The sequence below is a fragment of the Myiozetetes cayanensis genome, unplaced genomic scaffold, assembly GCF_022539395.1.
Source record: "Myiozetetes cayanensis isolate MyiCay16 unplaced genomic scaffold, myiCay2020 scf5-8, whole genome shotgun sequence".
NCBI classification, from domain to species: domain Eukaryota; kingdom Metazoa; phylum Chordata; class Aves; order Passeriformes; family Tyrannidae; genus Myiozetetes; species Myiozetetes cayanensis.
In genome coordinates, this window is record NW_026087742.1 from 12,657,088 (window position 1) to 12,677,621 (window position 20,534).

Genomic DNA, 20,534 nt, shown 5'->3' on the forward strand with positions numbered 1-20,534 from the left:
AAGAGAAGGACTGAAAGTTCTTAAATCCAAATTTAGACACTGCCATGATGTACATGACTGGCATCAGGAAGTCCCTCTAGCCATTTCTCTATGCCCTTATGACATCTGTCCTCAACAGAACAGCAGACTGTGAATGAGACAATTCATATCTCTTTGAGCCATTAATTCATTTTCTTCAGATGTCAAACAGACATCCTTGGGTCACGTTTTCACAATCCCTTTGTCAACTTTTACAATTAAAAATGTGGGGTTTTGTGTAGTTGAAGTTGATACTCTGGTTTCATTATGCGCTTCTGAGAAATGGAATGAACTGCTTACACTTGTATTAAGGAAAACTCCTGACAGAGACTGTAACAAATTCCTGAGGCACAAAACATTTTTGACGAGATAAGTCCTTTCTTTGAAACAAATAATTTTTGCCTGTGTCATCTTTTTCACAAAAATAAAAGACAAATCTTCAAGGAAAGCCAATGCACTTGTTTGTTTGGAGATTCTTGCAAGGTTAAAATCCTCTCTTTTTAGCTACAGAGACAATGATTATTCAGTGTGTTTTATTCAAGATGTAATGAATGAAATACTGCTCTTTCTGTTGCTGCCTTTAGTTTACATATTGTTCTACTTTAACTTATTTGTTGCCTACAGCTGCATTTCACAGACACTACGGTATTTTTAGCAACATTTGCTAGATTGCTGTATCTGGCCATCTATTTGTTTGTTACTCTCCACTAATAATTTTTGAACTCTAAGGCTAGTTTTGGTGTTTTTCTGGTGAGAATTGAGGGAAAGGGATGCAAAGATTTGCATTTGCAACAAAAATGTTGCAAAGATCTCTTTTTCAATCAGTGAGGATACGTTGGTTCTATAATTATATGATCTGATTTCTTGCCCTGTCATTACTAGAGTATTATCTTTAAGCAACTACATTTGGTTTAATTCAGATAAATCTCTTAACATATTCATCACTAGAAAAAGTTAATATATAATAGTCTCCTTTGTAGAATGTGGTTAAAGCAGACATTTTTGTGAGAATGGGTTGTGTATTGTTTAAGACTTGGCAAACTCTTGGCTCCTATGAGATGTGGAGGAATCCCTCTTACAATACCATTCACTAGAATCTTAAGGAACATTGATTCACTGGTGCCCTAAAATATCCAAGATTTAGGGTGGAATTTTGGAATTATCTTTCAATGTCTGCCAGATCCAAAAGAACCTTTCCAGTGCCGTGTCTATGGATACAGAAAGATATAATTCCAGTATTTTTTAATTTTCCTCTTTTTGGTAGTTTAGTGCTGTTGAATTAGTTCTATGACCATCTGAATGGTTAATGTGTTTGACATTCAACAGAAACTTTTCATACAATTTTTGGCCTGAAGTTTGAGAAACATGTTGTTTGGATTTATATTATACAGGCCAAGTGGTTTAGATGAATGTTGGCTCCATCTAACACTCCACTGCACTTTGAAGGATCACTTGGCCTATGAGCTGATTTTGAAGGAGGAATTTTGGCAGTGATTTAGCTTAGCAGTTTTTTCTTTGGGTGTTTTGTTGGTGGTGGTTTTTTGTTGTTTTGTGGGTTTTTTTCCCAGACTCCTGTTCCCACTATCATGTTTTCTGCTGCTGCTCTGTAAGCAGCATATATATACCTTTTAATTAGGAGTCCATGTTCAATTACTGCTTTGGCATGTTATCAAACTTGTGCTAATTACCCAGCAACAATGAAGAAATGCAGTTTTAAAAAGTTTTTATCTCAGTCAAACCAAAATGAAATATAGTGAGGGAATATGAAACACTTTTATAGCACGAGTGCTTCTTTTCAGAAGCCTGTTAAATGTTTGTAGGCTTTAACTTAAAGCCTACAGTTTTGGATAAATGTCATCCTTAAGTATTTCTCTTTTTTCCTGTATTGTACCTGATTCACTGTTCTATAATAAAAGACAGTGGACAAAGTGTTTTTCTATGTTTAAACAGAATTTCCTGTGTCTGAGTTAGTGCACATTACCACTTGTCACTGGGCTCCACTGTCAGCTTGTATCACTGTTTGACTTCAAACATTTTGCATTAAATTTATTTTAGATTAGATTAAAAACAAAACAAAGCACCGTGAAACTATTTATGTTGGAAAAGATCATCGAGTACAACCATTAACCCAGCACTGACAAGCCCAGCACTAAACCATGTCCTTAATTTCCACATCTCCACATCTTTTAAATCTCTCCAGGGATGGTGATTCCACCACTTCCCTGAGAAGTTCCAATACTGTACAGCCCTTTCAGTGCAGACATTTTTGCTAATATCTAATCAAAACCTCCCCTGGCACAACTTGAGTCCATTTCCTCTTGCCCTATCGCTTGTTACTTTAGAAAATAAATTTAATATTAAAAAAAATTAACCCTGCCACACAAGAAAATCCCCAGCCTCCTACTCATTCTACACCTGTCATTCCAGGTTATTGTTACTGGAAAACCATTACTTTGAAGATTAAGGTCTTAATTTTTCAAATTTATCTTTGTTGAGGGATTTCTGGGTTTTGAAAAGATTCTACTTTCTGTATAGAAGGTATTGTGAAAATAAGAATTCCCTGACTTAGTAATTTTCAGTTTGGGAAACATGTTCCTTAAAAATCATAGCCTCATGAAGTACTTTTTCTTTCTGTTTAATACTGCCAAAACCACCAAAAAAGTCTGATTGAGGAGATTTTTTAAGGTGTTAAGCTTTGATAAATATAATCATATTATTCTATATTATTTTTACCTACATATTTATGTAGTTATATATGTATGAGATTGATGTATGAGAAAGGTTCCCCAGTATGTTTCTCTGCAGTTAAAACAGATTAATACTCTGTTAATCAGTGAATTTTAAACTTCAAGCTTTACTGATTTTAGCTAGAATAACTTAAATAGAATTAAATATCTGCATCATGTCATGCCTGGCATTTTATAGCTAAAGTCCTCCAAAATTCATAGTGCATTTCACTTACAACAAATCTTTCTTGCCCAAACCATATTTTAAGTGACTATGTTCATGGTGTTTTATTTATTTCTTTATTTATTTAATTTGGATTCCTTTTAATCTTGTTTGGGTTTGGGTTTTTTTTTGGTTGTTTGTTTTTAATAAACTTTTAACCCACGACAAGGAATACTAAATATTCATTAAATATTCTTTAGGTATTCTTTAAAGTATCTGAATATGTTTGGGCTTGTAAATCTACATATAAATATTTATCCATATTGCATCTCTTGAGTTTTGAGAGAACTGAGCTCCCAATATCAACCTACCTAAAAATATCAATAAAACTCACAATATTTATATGTTTATTTCTAAATTATAATTTGCTTGACTTTTGAGGGGACAGTAATGAGTTACTTATGTTTAAGTAAGTCTTTTGAATGCAATTGTAATAAGCAGACTGGTTTATACTTGTTTACTGTCTCTGCTCAGATAGTAATAGCTTATCTATTTTATTGTTTCTTCTGCAAGTTCATAGAAAGACTCTTCTTCAGTATTTGGGCCATTGTTGCACAAAAGTGGATTGTGTTGGTGCTCCTGCATTGTGCATTTCACCCCTGTAACATCTGTTATGCCCCAGAAGGGAGATTGAACTTTGTGTGACTTTAGCTCTTCTCATCAGGGAAAAATGACACTTCAACAGATGTAGGGAGCAACTTCATGATGGCACAAAGACTGTTTTGTCTACCTAAAAATAAACCACTCTGTATTCTATACAACAGAAATTCATCAAGGAATCCATAGTAATTCAAATAAAACATCAGAACTTTATATCAGAACTGTATTTTCTACTGACAAATCCAAATTAAGGGTAATTTAAAGAAATAGTAAGTTCAGTTACACTGAACTGCTTAATTTATTGTAAAACTTTCTGTTAAGCAATTATAAATATAAACAACATCTCTCAGAACTGTCATACCCTGGAGAAGTGATGCTTTATGATTCAATAGTAGTCAGCCCACTGTGAAGCTGAAAAATAACCGAACTCTTAAAATTTAAATTTTGTTTATTGGCTTTTCAGATGCCGTTTGTCTTTCATATATTTCTACAAAAAAAATTGCAGAAAATAATTTAAGACCGTTGAATGGAAGACAGGCTATCATTAGGCCATTAATATATCTTTCTCATAAGAAAAAAAAGGGTTACAGTGCCTCCAGGATATTAGAATTCCATCTAAATAGGAAACTTTATGTAGTTTATTAAACTACTAGAAAAATTAAGGAAAAAAATCTGAAAGTACATTGAAATGATAAAATGTTGAATGAATTGCATTTGAATAGCCTATTTGGATTACATTTTCTCTGTAGGTTCTCATATACACAGAAAAAAAAAAATATTCATTAACATTCTTTTTGTTCCTGAAGGATTACAAACGTATTAGGTGGTTTTAAACATGACAAGTTTCACAACCTTTACAAACTCAACAAGAACATCATCTCCTTTTCAGTGGATATACAAATGGTAGGATTTCTTCTCTACAGACAGTTCATTTGGATATAAGAGAGATGTGACAGTATGTGGTAAAATCCTATTTTGTTTCTAGCATTTCACTGTGGGTTTTCTGTTTGATGATGATAGTTTTAGTAGCTATGTCATTAGCTTTAAAGGTCATCTCTTGTGTAACATCTGACCACGTGTATTCCCTCTTCAAAGGTCCATAGTGTTAGAGTCTTCTTTATTTATGTTTAAAATATAAAAAAACCCCAACCCTTAGGGGACTTAAGATATTTCCAAATGTGGTTTTCAGGAGGTCATTCCATCTCTCAGGTGCAAACAGCTTAACAGACTTTAATTCAGCTCTATTTTGTACTGTTATTTTAAAGGGATTCCTCAGGGCAGAGGTTTATCATTCCTGTTTGACTGCTCATGGAAACAGCTCAGAGCATACTTTTGCTAACAGAAATGTAACTTTATGGCTTGTATAGTGTTTTTTTTTTTCTTTTGTATTTCTGATTTTACTGAATCAGTACTTGAAAGAGTTTAACTTACTGAGGTTTTTAAAAAGAACCTAATAAAGTATTTGCCTTAAATAAAATACCCTTTAAGTCAGATACTTAACAAGTTCATTTTATATTTAATAATTTATGTTCCATTATTTCAGCTTATGAGTCTAAATAGATATAAAATATACTATTAAAAAACCCCACAAAACAAAACAAAAAAACCCACCTTTTTGTTGTTTCAAAGTCTATTTAAAATAGAAGTTGTTAGGAAGTTAAGAGAGAATGCGTTTCTGCAAGGATTATGCTAGTGTAATTTTCATTCAAAGGCCATTCACTTGTATCTGGGAATCAGTGCACTGACACAGAATATTCTCAGAAGCCTGCACAATAAAGGGTAAAAAGATTAACTGGGTGGATGGTTGTTCTGGAATTGAATTTGATACCTATTAAAAACATACTAATTTCTTCATGCTCAAGGATAGTGAAACCTCATTTTCTAAGCTTATTATATGTTAAATATTAGCTTAATCATTTGCTGAAAGCAAAACCACATCACCCAGGTAAGTTTTGCTTATTGCATGAAGTCAGAGAACTCCAATAGCTGATGGTATAACTATTGTCAGAGCACTTATTCTAAATAGAATTAGGACCTTCCCAAGGAAGACAGTCCTATCTTGCAATGTCCTTGGTTTTTTTAGAAGTTAGTGCCAGCGCCACCCAAACTGCCTTCTGTTAGTTATCACCCCTTCCCTTAGTTCTGTGTTGATCCCATGCTATGCCTTGTTCTTCATACGTGTGTGCTTTTCTTTTTGCTGCCTTCCCATTACCCTCTCCCCTTCAGTGAGTTTGCATTCCAACAGATTTAGAAAGACCCCTCTATGGCAGAGGGATGTCTGACTGCTCAAAAGTAAATTCTAAAATGCATTCAGATATGTTTATGCAGCATAAAAACTGTTCAGCTGTATTGTACCAAATTTGCATTGTGCAAACTGGGGTAGAATACAGTATGTTTTGTTATTGGTATCTTTCCGATACAGACAAAAGGAAGCTTTTTGGATTTTTTGGAGTGTTTTAGGTGTTGGTGTTTTTTTGTGTGTGTGTGTTTCTTTTGGTTTTGTTTTTTTTGTTTTTGTTTTGTTGTTTTTTTTTTTTTGTTTTGTTTTTTTTGGTTGGGTTTTTTTTTTTTTAAGAAATGGAATTATCAAGAAGACGTTGGATGGAGTTATTAGTTAAGAGAGAGGTTTACCCAATATTTTTCAGATCTTATTTAAATATTACCTCCTTATCCTTTTTAGTACCCTATATACTTTACAGATATGTTTCAAAGTACATTTGTATAGTATACACTTTGAACTTCTTTTAATATATTGCTAAGGGACAGTAGAAGTACAAATGCAAGTCACTAATTGTTACAATTTTTGTAACCTCTCACTGGTGACACCTCACTTTTCTTGCATCAGATGTGTGGACAGCTATGGCAGGTGTGTGATGTTTGTTCTAAAATGTGAAGGATACTACTGCTAATGGGACTGAAATCAATTAGGCTACTAAATATTAGTCCTCATGAATGCAGTCATCTGTCTCCATATTTAACATTACAAATGGACCTCTCATTATTGTTCTTACTTATCTTCCTAAGTGATTTTTAAACCCATTAAGGAATAATTCAGCAGAATCCTCTTAGTGTATTACAACTGATAATAATTCTTTTATAATGACTGTGATCAAAAGGGATGGGATTGGTTGTATCACCTAGTGCTAACAGTGTTCTTTTATTTTGCTATAAAATTGGATATGTACCAAAGACTGAGTGAAGTTCTGATTGACTTCACTTTTCCCAGAATAGCTGTACTACAACAGGATTACACTCCCCAGCCTGCTACTTGAAGAGATCTCTTACATCTTGTCTTTTTGAATATTTTTTTTTTCTGAATAAGTAGTTAGGTGATATCCTTGGAAAAATGGGAAGAGGCAGTATTTTGTCAGATCTATCAAGAGGATACTATTTACTTTTGGGCTTGGCTTAACATAGTTAGATACCACCTCTACTGAATTTTTGGAGCATCTTCACTGACCTGATTTTCCTGTGTATTCAAAGATCATCAGACCAGTCTGTTATAAACAACTCCCTTTTATATTAATCCATTAGCTGTTAGAGTACAGCCATAACTTGAGCTGTGAGTACATCACAGCCAACTTTATCATAGCTTATAATACCTTAATGCATCCCTGTAGTTCTTGAAACAGATTTGGAAGTAATGTGGAACTTTCTGACTCTGTTGTCTCTTTGCAATATTTCACCTTCAGTAAGTGACAAGTGAGCCTCCTCCTAGCTTCATACTTGACTTATTTGCCTCACTACTAATAAGAAAAGATTGGTAGATTAATAACTTGGACAATATTTTTCTTTCTGGGCTGCATGAAACAGTATTTTACTGTTTACATGAAGCAGAGCTAGGAAAATGATGAAGCTGGGAAAATGGGACAGATGGTCTTATATTTTTCTGTTTTGTAAATATTAAAGTACCATATGTAGCAAAGAAGACTTCCTTTTGGTTTCAGAGATGTAGCCAGCATGTCTCCATAGAGTTTATAGTTACATTTATGCTAAGAAATTTAATTGGATTTGAACCCTTTGCCAAAACTGTGTGAGAGTTTCAAGTATGTGTTTAATTGATGAAGGAAAAATATTCTCTTGCTTTTTTCACCTCTCATCATGCTGTTCCTTACATTCTACTTGACATTCATTACTTAATCTACTACATTTACATAGTTTGACATCAGTTATTACAGTTATTGGAATTAGGCAATGCAATTGTCCTTGAAGCAATACTACTGAAATGCTGATGTATATATTTCTGAAGCAACCGCAAAAGACTGCTAACTCCATTAAAAAACATATAAAAAAATATATATACCAGAGAAATGGTGGCATAGGACCTAAAAAATGAGTCTGTAATGTGAAATAAATGTCTGAGCGCTTGAAATTCCTCAACTTCTGTGTTTATTAGCACCTTGGTTTCCAACCAGCAGTTGTATGTCCTGAGGTTACAGTGAAGCTTTACCTGACGGGTAAACAGAGAAATGAGGCTTGGAGTAGCCTCCTGCATGATTTATTACTCCTTGGTGCTTATTGCAACGTAAAAGAAAACTTTGTGTGAAACTCAGTTCCTTTCCCACAAGTAGGCTTGTCTTTTTCTTCTGATACCGTGGGTTTAAAGACCACAGATGAGAATGAGCACAGACTTTTTCTCTGTCAGTGCTCTCTGTGTCCTAAAGGAGCCTTCACCGTGCTCCTTCTTGTTGTGCAGAGAATGGTACAAGTCCCTCATTACAATTCAGCACCCCTCATGAAAAATGTTATTTACCATACATGTATTTGATTTTAATTTATTTTCTTTTATTAGAAAATAACCAGTTTTGTTAAATTTAGGCTTGCAGACTGGTAATGAAATAATCTGCAATTTTCACTGCCTTTTTTTTGGTGTAGGTTTTGGTACTACTATTGAAGAAAAAATTCAGATCTTGTCTGATTCTTGCTTATCTGGGCTGATTACATGAAAGTTAATAGAAAATCTATCTCATTACACTTTTCTCTTAATTGTATTAGTTGGCACATTATCTAAGTATTATCAATAGAGATTAATGATTTTTTTCTTGTGCTCATCTTTTCTTGAATTTTTGCTGTCAGCAGAACTGAATAATTGAGGGGTTTAGCAGGTTGTTATTCATAGGTGAAATTTGTCAGAGAAAAAATTTAGTTTGGAGTGTAGTATTTCTCATCTCTAGAGATGTTTGTCCTGCTGGACTTTTATGCCAATTATACAGAAGGAGTCTTGGTGAGACTATGAAATTCAGTATAAATTATATGTAGTGCTGCAGTTTTCAAAAAGGTAAAATATTTCCACATACAAAGAATAGACCATAGTTACTATATTTCAAGACTGAAAGAAAATCCAGATTTTTAGACCAATATTTTTTCTTAACCTTCAGATACATCCCAGTTTTCTACTATGCAGAATACTGAATGAAAATTCAGATTGTTTTCTTTAAAAAAATGAGTCCATTTTTTGCCAGTTCAACTTCTTCTGCCTTGATTAGGGCTTCAAATTAACATGATTGATTTTATCCACTGTTGGTTCATGAACAGTTATTGCTCAAATTTTTTAAGATAATGGATGTTCAAGAGGAAACAGTTACTTAGAATGATGGTGATGCTGGAAATGTGATTACTGAAGAGTACATAGTTATTTTACATCATTAACCCCCTCACCAATAATACTGTCTGTTTTGGGTAGGTTGTTCCTAGGGTCATGGGACAAGATAATTCAAGGTGGAAGGGATTGAAGAAGGTTTCTAGTCCAATCTCCTGCTCAAATCAGGGTCAAACAAAACAGATTGATGTTGGTGGGTTAGGCCAAGCCCCCACACACTTCCTTGCTCGATCCCTTTTAACAACAGAAAGACAGGGATGCAGTTAGGAATACTGAGACTGAGAAAACTGATGGGTCAAGGTAAAGATGGGAAAATCACTGGTAAATCACTGTTTAGGGCATAACACTCTATTTGGGGAAATATTTATTTATTGCAGGAGGTAACACAGGATAGTAATGCAGGAGGGTTGGTAATGCAGGAGGTTGGTGTGAGGACATAGTGGTTTCTTTCTGCCATTCCTTCTATTTTAACTCTTTTCTCCCACTGTTCCTCCTGCCTAACTCATTTTCTTGGTTCTGTTGTGAGTTATCCATAGGCCTTTTGAGGATGTATTTGTTCTCACATGTCCCACCGTCCCATCAGGGCTGTCACCAACTGTGCCATGGAGCACCTCCTATCACTTTGACCTTGTTCCTCTGTTTGGTGTTCTAAGAGGTGCTACAAACTCCTCTAACCCTCTCAGCAGTGTCCTGCAGTGGGTGCATTGTGGAGTTAGCTAGAACTGGCTGTATTTGTCACAGTACACTTCCTAACCTCCCTCCCACAGAAGTCACCTCTGCAACCAGCCCCCTCTACCAAAACCTTGCTATTTATACCCGATGCAGTTGAATATGAGAAGGTTGTGGGAGGTAACGTTATAAGCCTTGATAAAGTTAAAGTAATTGCCACCCAGTAGTCTTCTGTCATGTGCTAAACTAATAATTTTATCCCAGAAGTCAGGAACGATTTACCCTTTGTCAGTTTGTAATGAGTGTTCCAAATTCCCTATTCTCTTAGAATTTCTGGGTTTATGTGTATTTCTATACCTTTTTCTTTCCGTTTTTTTTTTTCTTTTCCCCTTTACTTTTGTTCTCGGGTTTGAGATATGAGGCTGTTATCCTTCACATAACATTTTATTTTGATTGTTTTCTTTACCCCTATAAGTACTTTTGTTCAAAGCATAACAATGTTTAGCTGAAACTTCAGATTTGTTGAACAGGTTCTTTGTATAGATTGAAAAAAATACAAAACTTGACAACATAAAATTTAAACTGACAAATGCACAAGTGTACTTACAAACTATTTTATGTTTTTCAGCTTTACTCCAAGTTACAATTTCACTTAGCAAAGTTGAGCTCAGTGTGGGTGAATCCAAGTTCTTCACGTGCACAGGTATGTATTCATTTTACTTATAGGTATGTAATTTTTATTAATTTTTGAACTTCCTACATATTTAAAACCAAATTAATTATTTCACGATATTAAATTGACATAATGCTGTATATTCATATTGACTCATAAGAATTGTGATGAATACTAGGTCTTCACTGGCAGTGACTTTCCAGTCTGGAATCTCTTCATTTCACACTCTTAATCACTCAGTTTGAATTCGAGTGTATCAGTATATCTGATACATAGTTTATATCTGTTAGGAGGCTTTTTTAGTTAAAATATTTTTACTTGTCTAAACTAGGAATTAAATAAACTACTAGCTTAAGCTTTAGCATCCTCTCCAGCCTGACGAGAGAGCTAAAGAGTTTTACTGGTGAGGCAGTTATCAGTCAGGAGAAGAGTTTGCATTTGCAGCTACCTGACACTGATTCTTAATGTTTGTGAGTTGGCATCTTCCACTGACAGTGACACATGGCCTGGCTACACTGACAGTGCAACTGCCTGATGACTTGACCTGTTGATCCAGTGACTGCTGGACAGCCTGTGTCTTCCCTTTAGGAATTTATACCTGCCTGTAGGCTTTTTACCCCTCTTGAATTATTGAGCTGCTATTTATCCTCTCTCAACAATCACACATCTGCCTGCAGTTTTGTCTTGCTTGTCTTTCTACTGACAGTTTGACAACTCTCACAATTTAGCAGTTAGCTGACATTATAGAATCACTGAATTGTTTAGGTTGGAAAAGACGTCCAAGATCAGGGAGTCCAACTTTTGACCGAGCCCCACCAGGTCAACTATACCATGGCTCTAATGCCACATCGAGTTTTTCCCCTGAACACCTCCAGGGATGGTGATTCCACCATCTCCCTGGGCAGACCATTCCAATGCTTGACAACCCTTTCCATGAAGAAATTCTTCCTGAGTTTTCCATAAATTCCTGACGCTGCATGGACTATGCATTGGATAAACTTTGCACTGCATGACGTCCTCCTGAACTGCTAAACCTGGGGTGTTCTTTGGTTTCGTTTGCAGCCATTGGTGAGCCTGACAGCATAGACTGGTACAACCCCCAAGGAGAGAAGATCGTTTCTAGTCAGAGAGTGGTTGTTCAGAAAGAAGGAGTTCGATCACGTCTCACCATTTACAATGCAAACATAGAAGATGCCGGGATATATCGGTGTCAAGCAACAGATGCTAAAGGACAAACTCAAGAAGCTACTGTAGTTTTGGAAATTTATCGTGAGTAAAATACTATCATTAACAAACGGAAGACTGTGTTCTAAAAGCCACTAGTATAAAGAAAGGAAAGCCTATCAAAACGTCTTCCCAAGCTCTGGTCTTTTTCTTGCAAATAATTGCATCTCCTGCAATTTAGTTAGTAGATATTATGACAAAGACCCAAATTAAACGGATGGTCACTTAGTAATACCATAGATCACTTTTTCCTTGTATTTTAGAATGTCATATTAGGAGGGTGCACTGTATGCTTCTCAAAGAAATAAGTAAATATGAGAAAAAAGTTAGATCAACATAATTCTTCTTAAAATATATCTACGATATATTGCAAATATCTGCATAAATAAAATTTTATTTTTATATAAATAAAAGTTATTATTGCAGGAAGTGCAATATGTGACAATAAAAAAGTGGAGGTTTTGCTGAATTAGTTATTTTTATGACAGTCTTTTGATATTCTTGGCCTTATAATGGAATTTTGACATAAAGCACTGACAAGCTTGGGGTGATAAGTAACCAAAATGCATTTCAATTGCAAGGAACTAATTGAGGAATATATTTGAAAAAATAAATACATTCTACTGTTGTAAGAGATTGTCTGAGAGATTTGTGGTTGGGTTTTTTCTCACTGTAGTTGAGTAACTCTACATTGTTCCATATTCTTCAGATGAATCAAAAATGCCTAGAAGCAGTACATTAAACAAACTCAGTGAATATGTAAGGAAGGTCTTTGTTGGTGAAAGGATGGGCCATATGCCAGAAGCCTTTCAGCTGAGTTAGTCTCTAATTTCATTAGAGAACAGTTTTTTAAATGCTAAGGCACTACAACGAGACAGAAAATACAGAGTAGAATGGTAAAGCTCTGCTTCTGAGGGGTACAGATAACTCAGATAACAAAAGACATACAATTATAAAAACATGTTTTGATAAAAGAACCATATAAAGGGTGATAGCAGTTACAAGTGATTACATGATGGCTTGAAAGCTGGCAGTTCAAAGGAATTCAAGTTTTGGGGAATTCATTTGTGTGCATAAAACTGCCAGTTTCTCCATTAACAGACTGCTGAGCAAAGTGAAAGTCTTTTGAAGTGTTTGCATGTCATAATTTTAATAATTCCGAGGTCACATAAACCTGAAAACTCACAAAAAAAAGATGTCAAGGTTTGTGGGAACTGACATATAAAAGTATCCTTATTCATATTTGTGATGTGTGGTAAAAAAAAAGCAGGATAGACTCACTCACTACCTGTTGGTTGTCTTAGAGCCTGGCTTAGGACTCACTGATGTCTATAAGAGCTTTTTTTCCGTCTTACATATGCTAAAATACTTCAAACACTTCATGCAAAATTATAAGAGCTGCATGCAACAAAAGTTCCCACCTGCTGTGGGAACTGTGTGAATTACTTGAGCCTGTATCAATACAAAAACAATGGAGTTGAAGAAGCATCTCTGCTTTATGTTCTCCGAAGTGTCCTCTGAAAGATAACTGACCATCTTTGATCTGAGAGAGTATAGGCTGATTTGCTTATTTTGTGTGCAAGAAAATATTGTAGATTTTTTTTTTTTTTTTTTTTGTCAGGCAGTTGGTTTCTGCATTAGATCTTGTATAAAATCTTGAATTAATACCATCTTGGACTTCCGACACTAAATTCTAATAATACTTAATTTATTCAACCCACAAATACAGTCGAATATCATTTGGTTATTTGGGCTTGGAAAAATTAAAAGCCTACTGTAAGGCCTAAAAATTCTTGTTAGTTCTTAAAAACAATGCTACAATTTCATATGACTTAATAATGTTTTTCCATGTAATTTCTGGCTGGTTTTTGAGGTTTTTCTCAGTCAGTGAAGCTAAAATTCTACTTTTTTAGGTAGTTTTCCAAATTTTAGTGGTTTTGATGGAAGTTTTGATAGAATAAAAGCATGAGGTTTTAATTAAATAATAAAATAATGAGGAATATAACACAAAAGAGTAAATAGATTATTAATATGAATTTATAGACTTGTAAGACCTAAGGTTTCAAAACAGGGCTCTGGAACATTGAAAACAACGAAAATACATTTATAAAACATGAACAGTTTATGAGAAGAAAACAAAATTTTTCATAATAAAATATGATTGTAAAGTCATTTTTACAGACAGTGGAAATTATATGTCTAGGACCATTTGAGTCTTATCTGGGAAAAATATATTATGGAAATAATTCTGTTTTATCACAGTGAGAAGGCATAATAGTCCCATTTATCTGATTTGATGTCACATGTAATTTTAATGCTGAGTGAACTGTAAGACACCTACTGTATTCTGCTTTTTTTTCCTTTTTTTTTCCTTTTCAGAAAAGCTCACTTTTCGAGACATAGTGTCTCCTCAGGAGTTCAGGCAGGGAGAAGATGCAGAAGTTGTTTGCCGTGTTACCAGTTCGCCTGCTCCCGTTGTCAGCTGGTTGTATCGGAACGAGGAAGTCACAACTATTGCTGACAGTTAGTATTTTGGTAACTCTTTCAGTTATACATTCCAATTAATATTAAAACATTACTGTAAAAGAAGATTAATCGCATTATATGAGGGATTTTGATTAGCCCATGAGTTTGAGTATGATTTAGGCAGGTTCTGTGGTATATAGAGAATATACGATGGTTTCTTCCATATGTCTTTATTTCCAATTGGGAATTCTGTCTAGGTGTAATATGAGGGACCAAATGCCCAAAAGGTTTCTGGGAGCTCCTTCACAGGAACTCTTCCTGGTCTGCCTTGTACATAGGAGTCGAACATATGTTTAAAACACACACAGATGAGCTTCACTGTGTGCACAAAGCAGTGACACTGATCACACACTTCACTGACTTTGGGATACTTGCTCAGAGAATTCCAGGTGGAACGGCTTTCTGCACTACTGTGAGAGTTTGTTTGTGTTGGGGGTAAGTAACCCTTTTGAGTTACAAGCAACTGGGGATACAAGTAATCTTCTTGGGCTGGACTGATAAAGCCTAGGTGAAGAGAAACCCCATGTTCCCCATATACAGGTTCTAAGCCTCTAGAGAGACAATTAGTTAGGCACTTAGAATTTCTTTGACTTACTGCCTCAAAAACTGTGAATTGTTTGTCAGTGCTATCTCAACAGTCAGATATGCTTTTGTGGAAAATGGGAGTTTCCACATTTTATGGAAATGGAAGTAGCATTTTTAATGAACTGCCTTATCCACCTTGTCATCAAGCATGCCTCTGCATGTAATGAAACTCAGGGTAGCAGTATGCCCTTAAAATTATTATACTTTTAAAAATTAATTGCTGTTTTTATATAAAAATGAAAACTAAAAGTTTATTTGCTGTCTTATGAAATGAAATAAACAAATGTGAAGCAGTTTCTTGGGGGAGAAAAAAGCTTGATTGATGTATCTGGACTTAGTCTTATGTTCCTCTCCACTGTAAAAGAAAGTTTTGATTAAAGTTCTTTCTTGCTTTTGTATATCCTATTTCTTTTGTCATCTAGACATAGAGACTAAAAAGAAATTGCAAACTTCTACCCCTAAAAAATCTGCTTGAATTTATATTTATATATATATATACACAAATATATATATATATTGAAACAGTGATTGTAGGTGACACATAGAAGATTTTGAAAATATGAATTTTGAAAACAAAACAACAATTAGCAATTTAGGAGAATGTCATTTTCAGCTCACAGCCTGGTAGGTACCTTAGAGCACAGCAAAATTTGCAAAGTGTCAGCCAAAAATGCCTCTAGCTTGGGTTACAAGGCGCTAAAAAGACATAGACAGTCCTTCTTGCTACCACTTAACATCTGATATGACTGAAGGGGAAGGTCATGTGTCTCACTGTTCTTCTGGATCAGGCATTTGAAGCTGAGAGGGTTGAGTCCAGACAATACAGTGATAAGATGGAGGAATGCAATGCTCAGTTACTCTCCAGATCCACTGACTCCAATCTGTTTGGTGAAGGACACAGTTTTTATCAGGATATCCGTGGGACAGTGAACTTTTATGTGTGTGTGCACCAGCTCATCAGGTTGCCCTGAGAAGTTGTGAATACCCCAACCCTGCTGTTGTTCAAGGTCAGGTTGGATGGAGCTCTGAGCAACCTGGTCTGGTGGAAGGTGTCCCTGCCCACAAGGATAGGAACTAGGTGATCTTTAAGGTCCCTTCCAATCCATGCACAGTTGATTCCTGCTGAATGAGAATGCTATCATTACATACTTAGTGGGGTTTTACAGCAACTTTTTCACAAGCTTACCAAGGGATAAAACATGGAGAGCAATGACTTCAAAAGAAAGTCACACTTTCAATTCATCTCCCATTTTCTAAGTTTGATTATAATATAATGTATATTAATTTTGTCTGTATGTAGACAGTACTAGTGGTAAAAAAAGACCCAAAATATTTTTCTTGTGGTATAACAAGTTTACTCATAGAGATGTCTATTCTTGTTCCCATTATATCTTTCTTCAATGAAAGTTGTAAAATTATCCAGCCAACACTTACAGTTTTTGTTTCCTGTTACTAAGGAACAGAAACCCTCCTGAACCCTCATTTATTCAGTGTTTTAAAGAAATAAATATGACCTCCAGCCCTCTTGTTCTTCTCACACATTAAATATTTATGTTAACAAAAAAAAAAAAAGGCAATTAGCTTAAAGAGGGACTGGATCTCACCTTTTCAAAACATTTGGAGGCACAGTTCTCTGGGAATTCTGTAGAGGCAGGAAAGAAAAAGATTATATAATTTCTATGTGGTAGTGTGTGAAATGGCATTAATGTTCAAGCATGAGTTTATTAACCAGACATAATTTGCATAAATGTGTTGAGGACATGGATGTCCTGTACACTTCTATCAGGTGAAGCATAATTAAATTTTCTTTTTTCATTTCTCTCTTTATTTTATGATAGAATTCTTGCTACTGGAACAGAAGTCACTTGGTTTCTAGTTAAAACTGAAATCTAGTAAATTTTGTCATCCTCCAGTGCTGAAAGGATGACACTGGTACAAACAGAACAAGAAAGGCAGCTGAATAACAAGTATGCAGGTTCTTCAAAACCCACATACATGAACTGCAGGGAGTAATTCTCCTCAAAAGATTCCGTTAATGTTGACCTTGGCCAACTTCCAGACACCCACTCAACCACTCTGTCACTTGCCCTCTTCAGTAGGTGTGGTGAGTTGACCCTGACTGGATGCCAGCTACCTACCAAAGCTGCTTTTTTTCATGGTTAGTCCTCCTCTTCAGCTGGTCAGAGGAGGGAAAGTATAAAAAAAGGCTCGTGGGTTGAGATAAGGATGGTGAGAGATCACTCACCCATTGTCATCATGGGAAAACAGACTTGACTTGGGGAAAAAATTAATTTATTATCAATCAAATCAGGGTAAGATAGTGAGAAATAAAAGCAAATCTTAAAATAATATCTTCCACACACACCTCCCTTCTTCTGGGGCTGAATCTCTGTTCTGGTACCTGGAGCACCTCCTGTCCCTGCTTCTGCACTGACCTTGGTGTCTGGAGGGTTCTTACTCTCACACATTCTCACTCCTCTCTCCAGCTGCACTTGCTCTTGCACAGTAACTTTCCCCCTTCTTAAACACATTCTCCCAGAGGTGCTACCACTGCTGCTGGTTGGTTTGGCTTTGGTGTTGGGATAAAGACAGAGAGATCACTTGTGAATTCCCAGCACAAGCAAAATGGATTTGGATTGGGGAAAATTAATTTATTGCCAGTTAAATATGGCTAGTTAGTTAAACACAAAGACAGAATTAAAGCAACACCTTCCCCCTCCTTTTTCTCAGTCTTAAATTTACTCTTTCTTTGCTGACTCCAGGGAGAGCGGGGAGAGCGGGGAACAGGGATTGTGGTCAGTCCACATGTGGACTCCAGTGTTGGTCCTTTTGGTGTGTTGTAATTGTTCAGGAAAAATTTATTGCAACATGGATTACTCTTTCCTGGGACCAACCCATCAGCCTGTAAACCCAATGCACTAGTCCAGGCAGAAAGGAGAGGAAAAGTTGAATTTGCATCCAGTTTACTCTTGCGGATTATAATTTTGCTGCTGCATGTGCAGGAGAGTGCATGCACGGTTGTTCAATATCTGATTTTTGTAATGAACATCAGCTACTCAAAAAGGCCACTGAGTTTCAGTTAATTGTGGCCTATGTAGAAAAAAGAGTGGTTTATTTGGTTTGTTTGTTTTTTTTTTGATAACATCATTTCTATGTAGTGTTAGACTGTGGTAAGACATATCTTTGACTGAGTAAGAGTGACTGAGGAAAGGAACAGGGGGAGAGAAGGAGGGAAAGCAAGCTGAAAATCATTAAACTTAATGGTGTAGAATGGGCACAAAGATACTTGGTGTCTAGATAGAAGGAGAAGCAGCATTTCGTTGTCTATTTTTTAAAAATTTACTCAATTTATATTTTGAATATTTTTTCCATTTAATATTTTTAGATATTTTACATCAGTGCTCATGAATATTCCACTCATTTTGCAATAAATTGTAAATTTAACTTAAATTTGATGACTTCTTTGATGATTAAGGAGGGAGTTATGGATGGAAAATCCATACTGAAATTTAGGAAAGGGCAATGCATTTTGGAATGAGAAAATCCCCTAATTTCTCAGCTGACATTTTACTTTTAAATCAACAAACATTTTCTCAATGAGCATTTATATTGTACAGAGAAAGTATACGAATATTACTAGTTTAAGGTACTCATGCTGTCTTGATTTACTAACTCCACTTAATCTCTTATTTGCCTTTCTAGATCGATTTGCAGTATTAGCAAACAATAACCTCCAAATTCTTAAAATCAATAAAAGCGATGAAGGAGTATACAGATGTGAAGGAAGAGTGGAAGCAAGAGGAGAAATTGACTTTCGGGACATAATTGTTATTGTGAATGGTAAGGAATTTAAAAGGTGAATTGACTTGTTGTTCTATTTGATTATTAGATCCCATTTTAACATATATCAGCTTCTAAAAAATACTGATTAAACCCATTAACATAATTGTCATGTCTGTTTTGTATTGTTTTCCTATAAATGTAATTGTTTAATATTGAAAAAGAATCTAGTCTATTGTGTAAATAGAATTCATTACATTTCACAGTATCAGTAAATGTAAATATGTAAAACTTGGTTGTTGTTATTAATCATTCACAGAACATTAACAATTACTGCAAGACCTGAGTAGCAGATTATAGCAGCTCTGTTCACCCTGTATTTTTCAATGTTTTGTCATTTACAGTTAAACTACAATTGATTTTTCATAGTTATTCACCCTCACTGCATTAACATACTTTATGAACTGTTCCAAAAATCATGGATACATTTTATTAAGATTAAAAGTCTTAGTTACAGATTTTTTTAAATTTTAGTTTTATGAAGAATAAAATATATAGGGAGTTACCTAAAAATTGGAATTATACATTTTATAAGTTTATAGCAAACCTCTAAGAAGGAAAATGAATGAATTGAGACAAGACGGGGCATTTTACTCAACCTTTCTTAAATTCAGAGTTGACCTGTTGAAAGATAAATATCTCTTCATATATTGCCTGGAAAGGACACAGTTCATAAAGGTCATTTTTTATCTATGCCCTCTGTTTAATGTCAATCTTGCAATGAAATTTTTTCCACCATGCCTTTTATGTTCCGAACCTTGAATGCTTTGCCCTTGACTGGTCCTTCTTGGCAAACCTCAGTTTACAGAAGTCATAATGTAAGTTGAATTCTCAGTTAGTGTCAGCAGAAAGAGCAGGTTCTGGCGCAGGTATTGCTAAATCCCAGTAGTCGCGCAGCAGTCTTTGAAGCAGAATTCTGTAGATTATTGTGGGTAGCTCATTCTGGTGCTGCATTACCTCCACTCCTTCCATCAGTGCATCCAGCAGCATTTAAAATGCTGAATGAGATTTTCTTCTGCTGCTACTGATGTACATAGGTGTGATTCTGACTTCTGATCACCATTCATGTCTATCTGATATTTAAATACACTTGAGCTGAGAGAGAGCCTGTATTTAAGCTAAAACACCACTTTGCAAACTGTGATTTGACTTCACGTCATTTATTGCTGCATTAGAAACACAAATTGGGTTCTTCAGACACTTATTATTACTCTAGACTAGAATGCTAACACTCACTTCTAAATTTCAGTGTTGGGAGGAGAAGTAGTTGCCAAATGAGTGATTCTGACATGGTTGCCCATGTAGAATGGCATCAATTAAGAGCTATTTTCTGCTTCATTTGTAGTAATAAATAGGTTTTCCTACATAAAATTTAATGTATAAAACTTAGTCCAAAATAGCTTTTAGAGTAATATCCAGAAATAAGTGAAAATTGTAGTGGTCTTTGGTTCACACTTTAGTTCAATCTGATGTACATACAAGAACAGAATCAAAGATAAACAGATGTCTTCCCAGTAATAATGAGGAGAAAAATAATCCCATTTCATTGTCGTTGTCGTACCTCTTAGAAGATTAAAGCACTTAAGTAATGTGCTTAACCAAATCAGAGTTCTGGAGTTCTTATTTGTGAGCAGTAAAGAACCTGCTGCTTCTGGCAAAGAATTAGTTCATCTCCACATATTCCTAAGTGTATTTTTACTTAGAATGCACTGAAAAGTAGCTTAAAATAGCTAAAATGTACTAAACACTTTCTAAGCAACACTTTTTTATTGGAGATGGAGGAATGCTGTTGCACACCACATGGTTTTTGTATGCTGAATAAAGGCAATTTTAGATAGAAATGATCTGTGA

The 20,534-nt window shown here is 35.2% G+C and overlaps 1 protein-coding gene across 2 annotated transcripts in view; it reads left to right on the forward strand.

Annotated features, from left to right (window-relative positions):
• The window catches only part of NCAM2 (neural cell adhesion molecule 2), a 270,726-nt gene that overhangs the window by 127,245 nt on the left and 122,947 nt on the right, over window positions 1-20,534 (forward strand). For both annotated transcript variants that reach the window (XM_050331536.1, XM_050331537.1), the window contains exons 2-5: window positions 10,464-10,538; window positions 11,571-11,777; window positions 14,112-14,255; window positions 18,546-18,683. In XM_050331536.1, coding sequence (XP_050187493.1) covers window positions 10,464-10,538; window positions 11,571-11,777; window positions 14,112-14,255; window positions 18,546-18,683 — 564 coding nt within the window. The remainder of the gene's footprint in view (window positions 1-10,463; window positions 10,539-11,570; window positions 11,778-14,111; window positions 14,256-18,545; window positions 18,684-20,534) is intronic.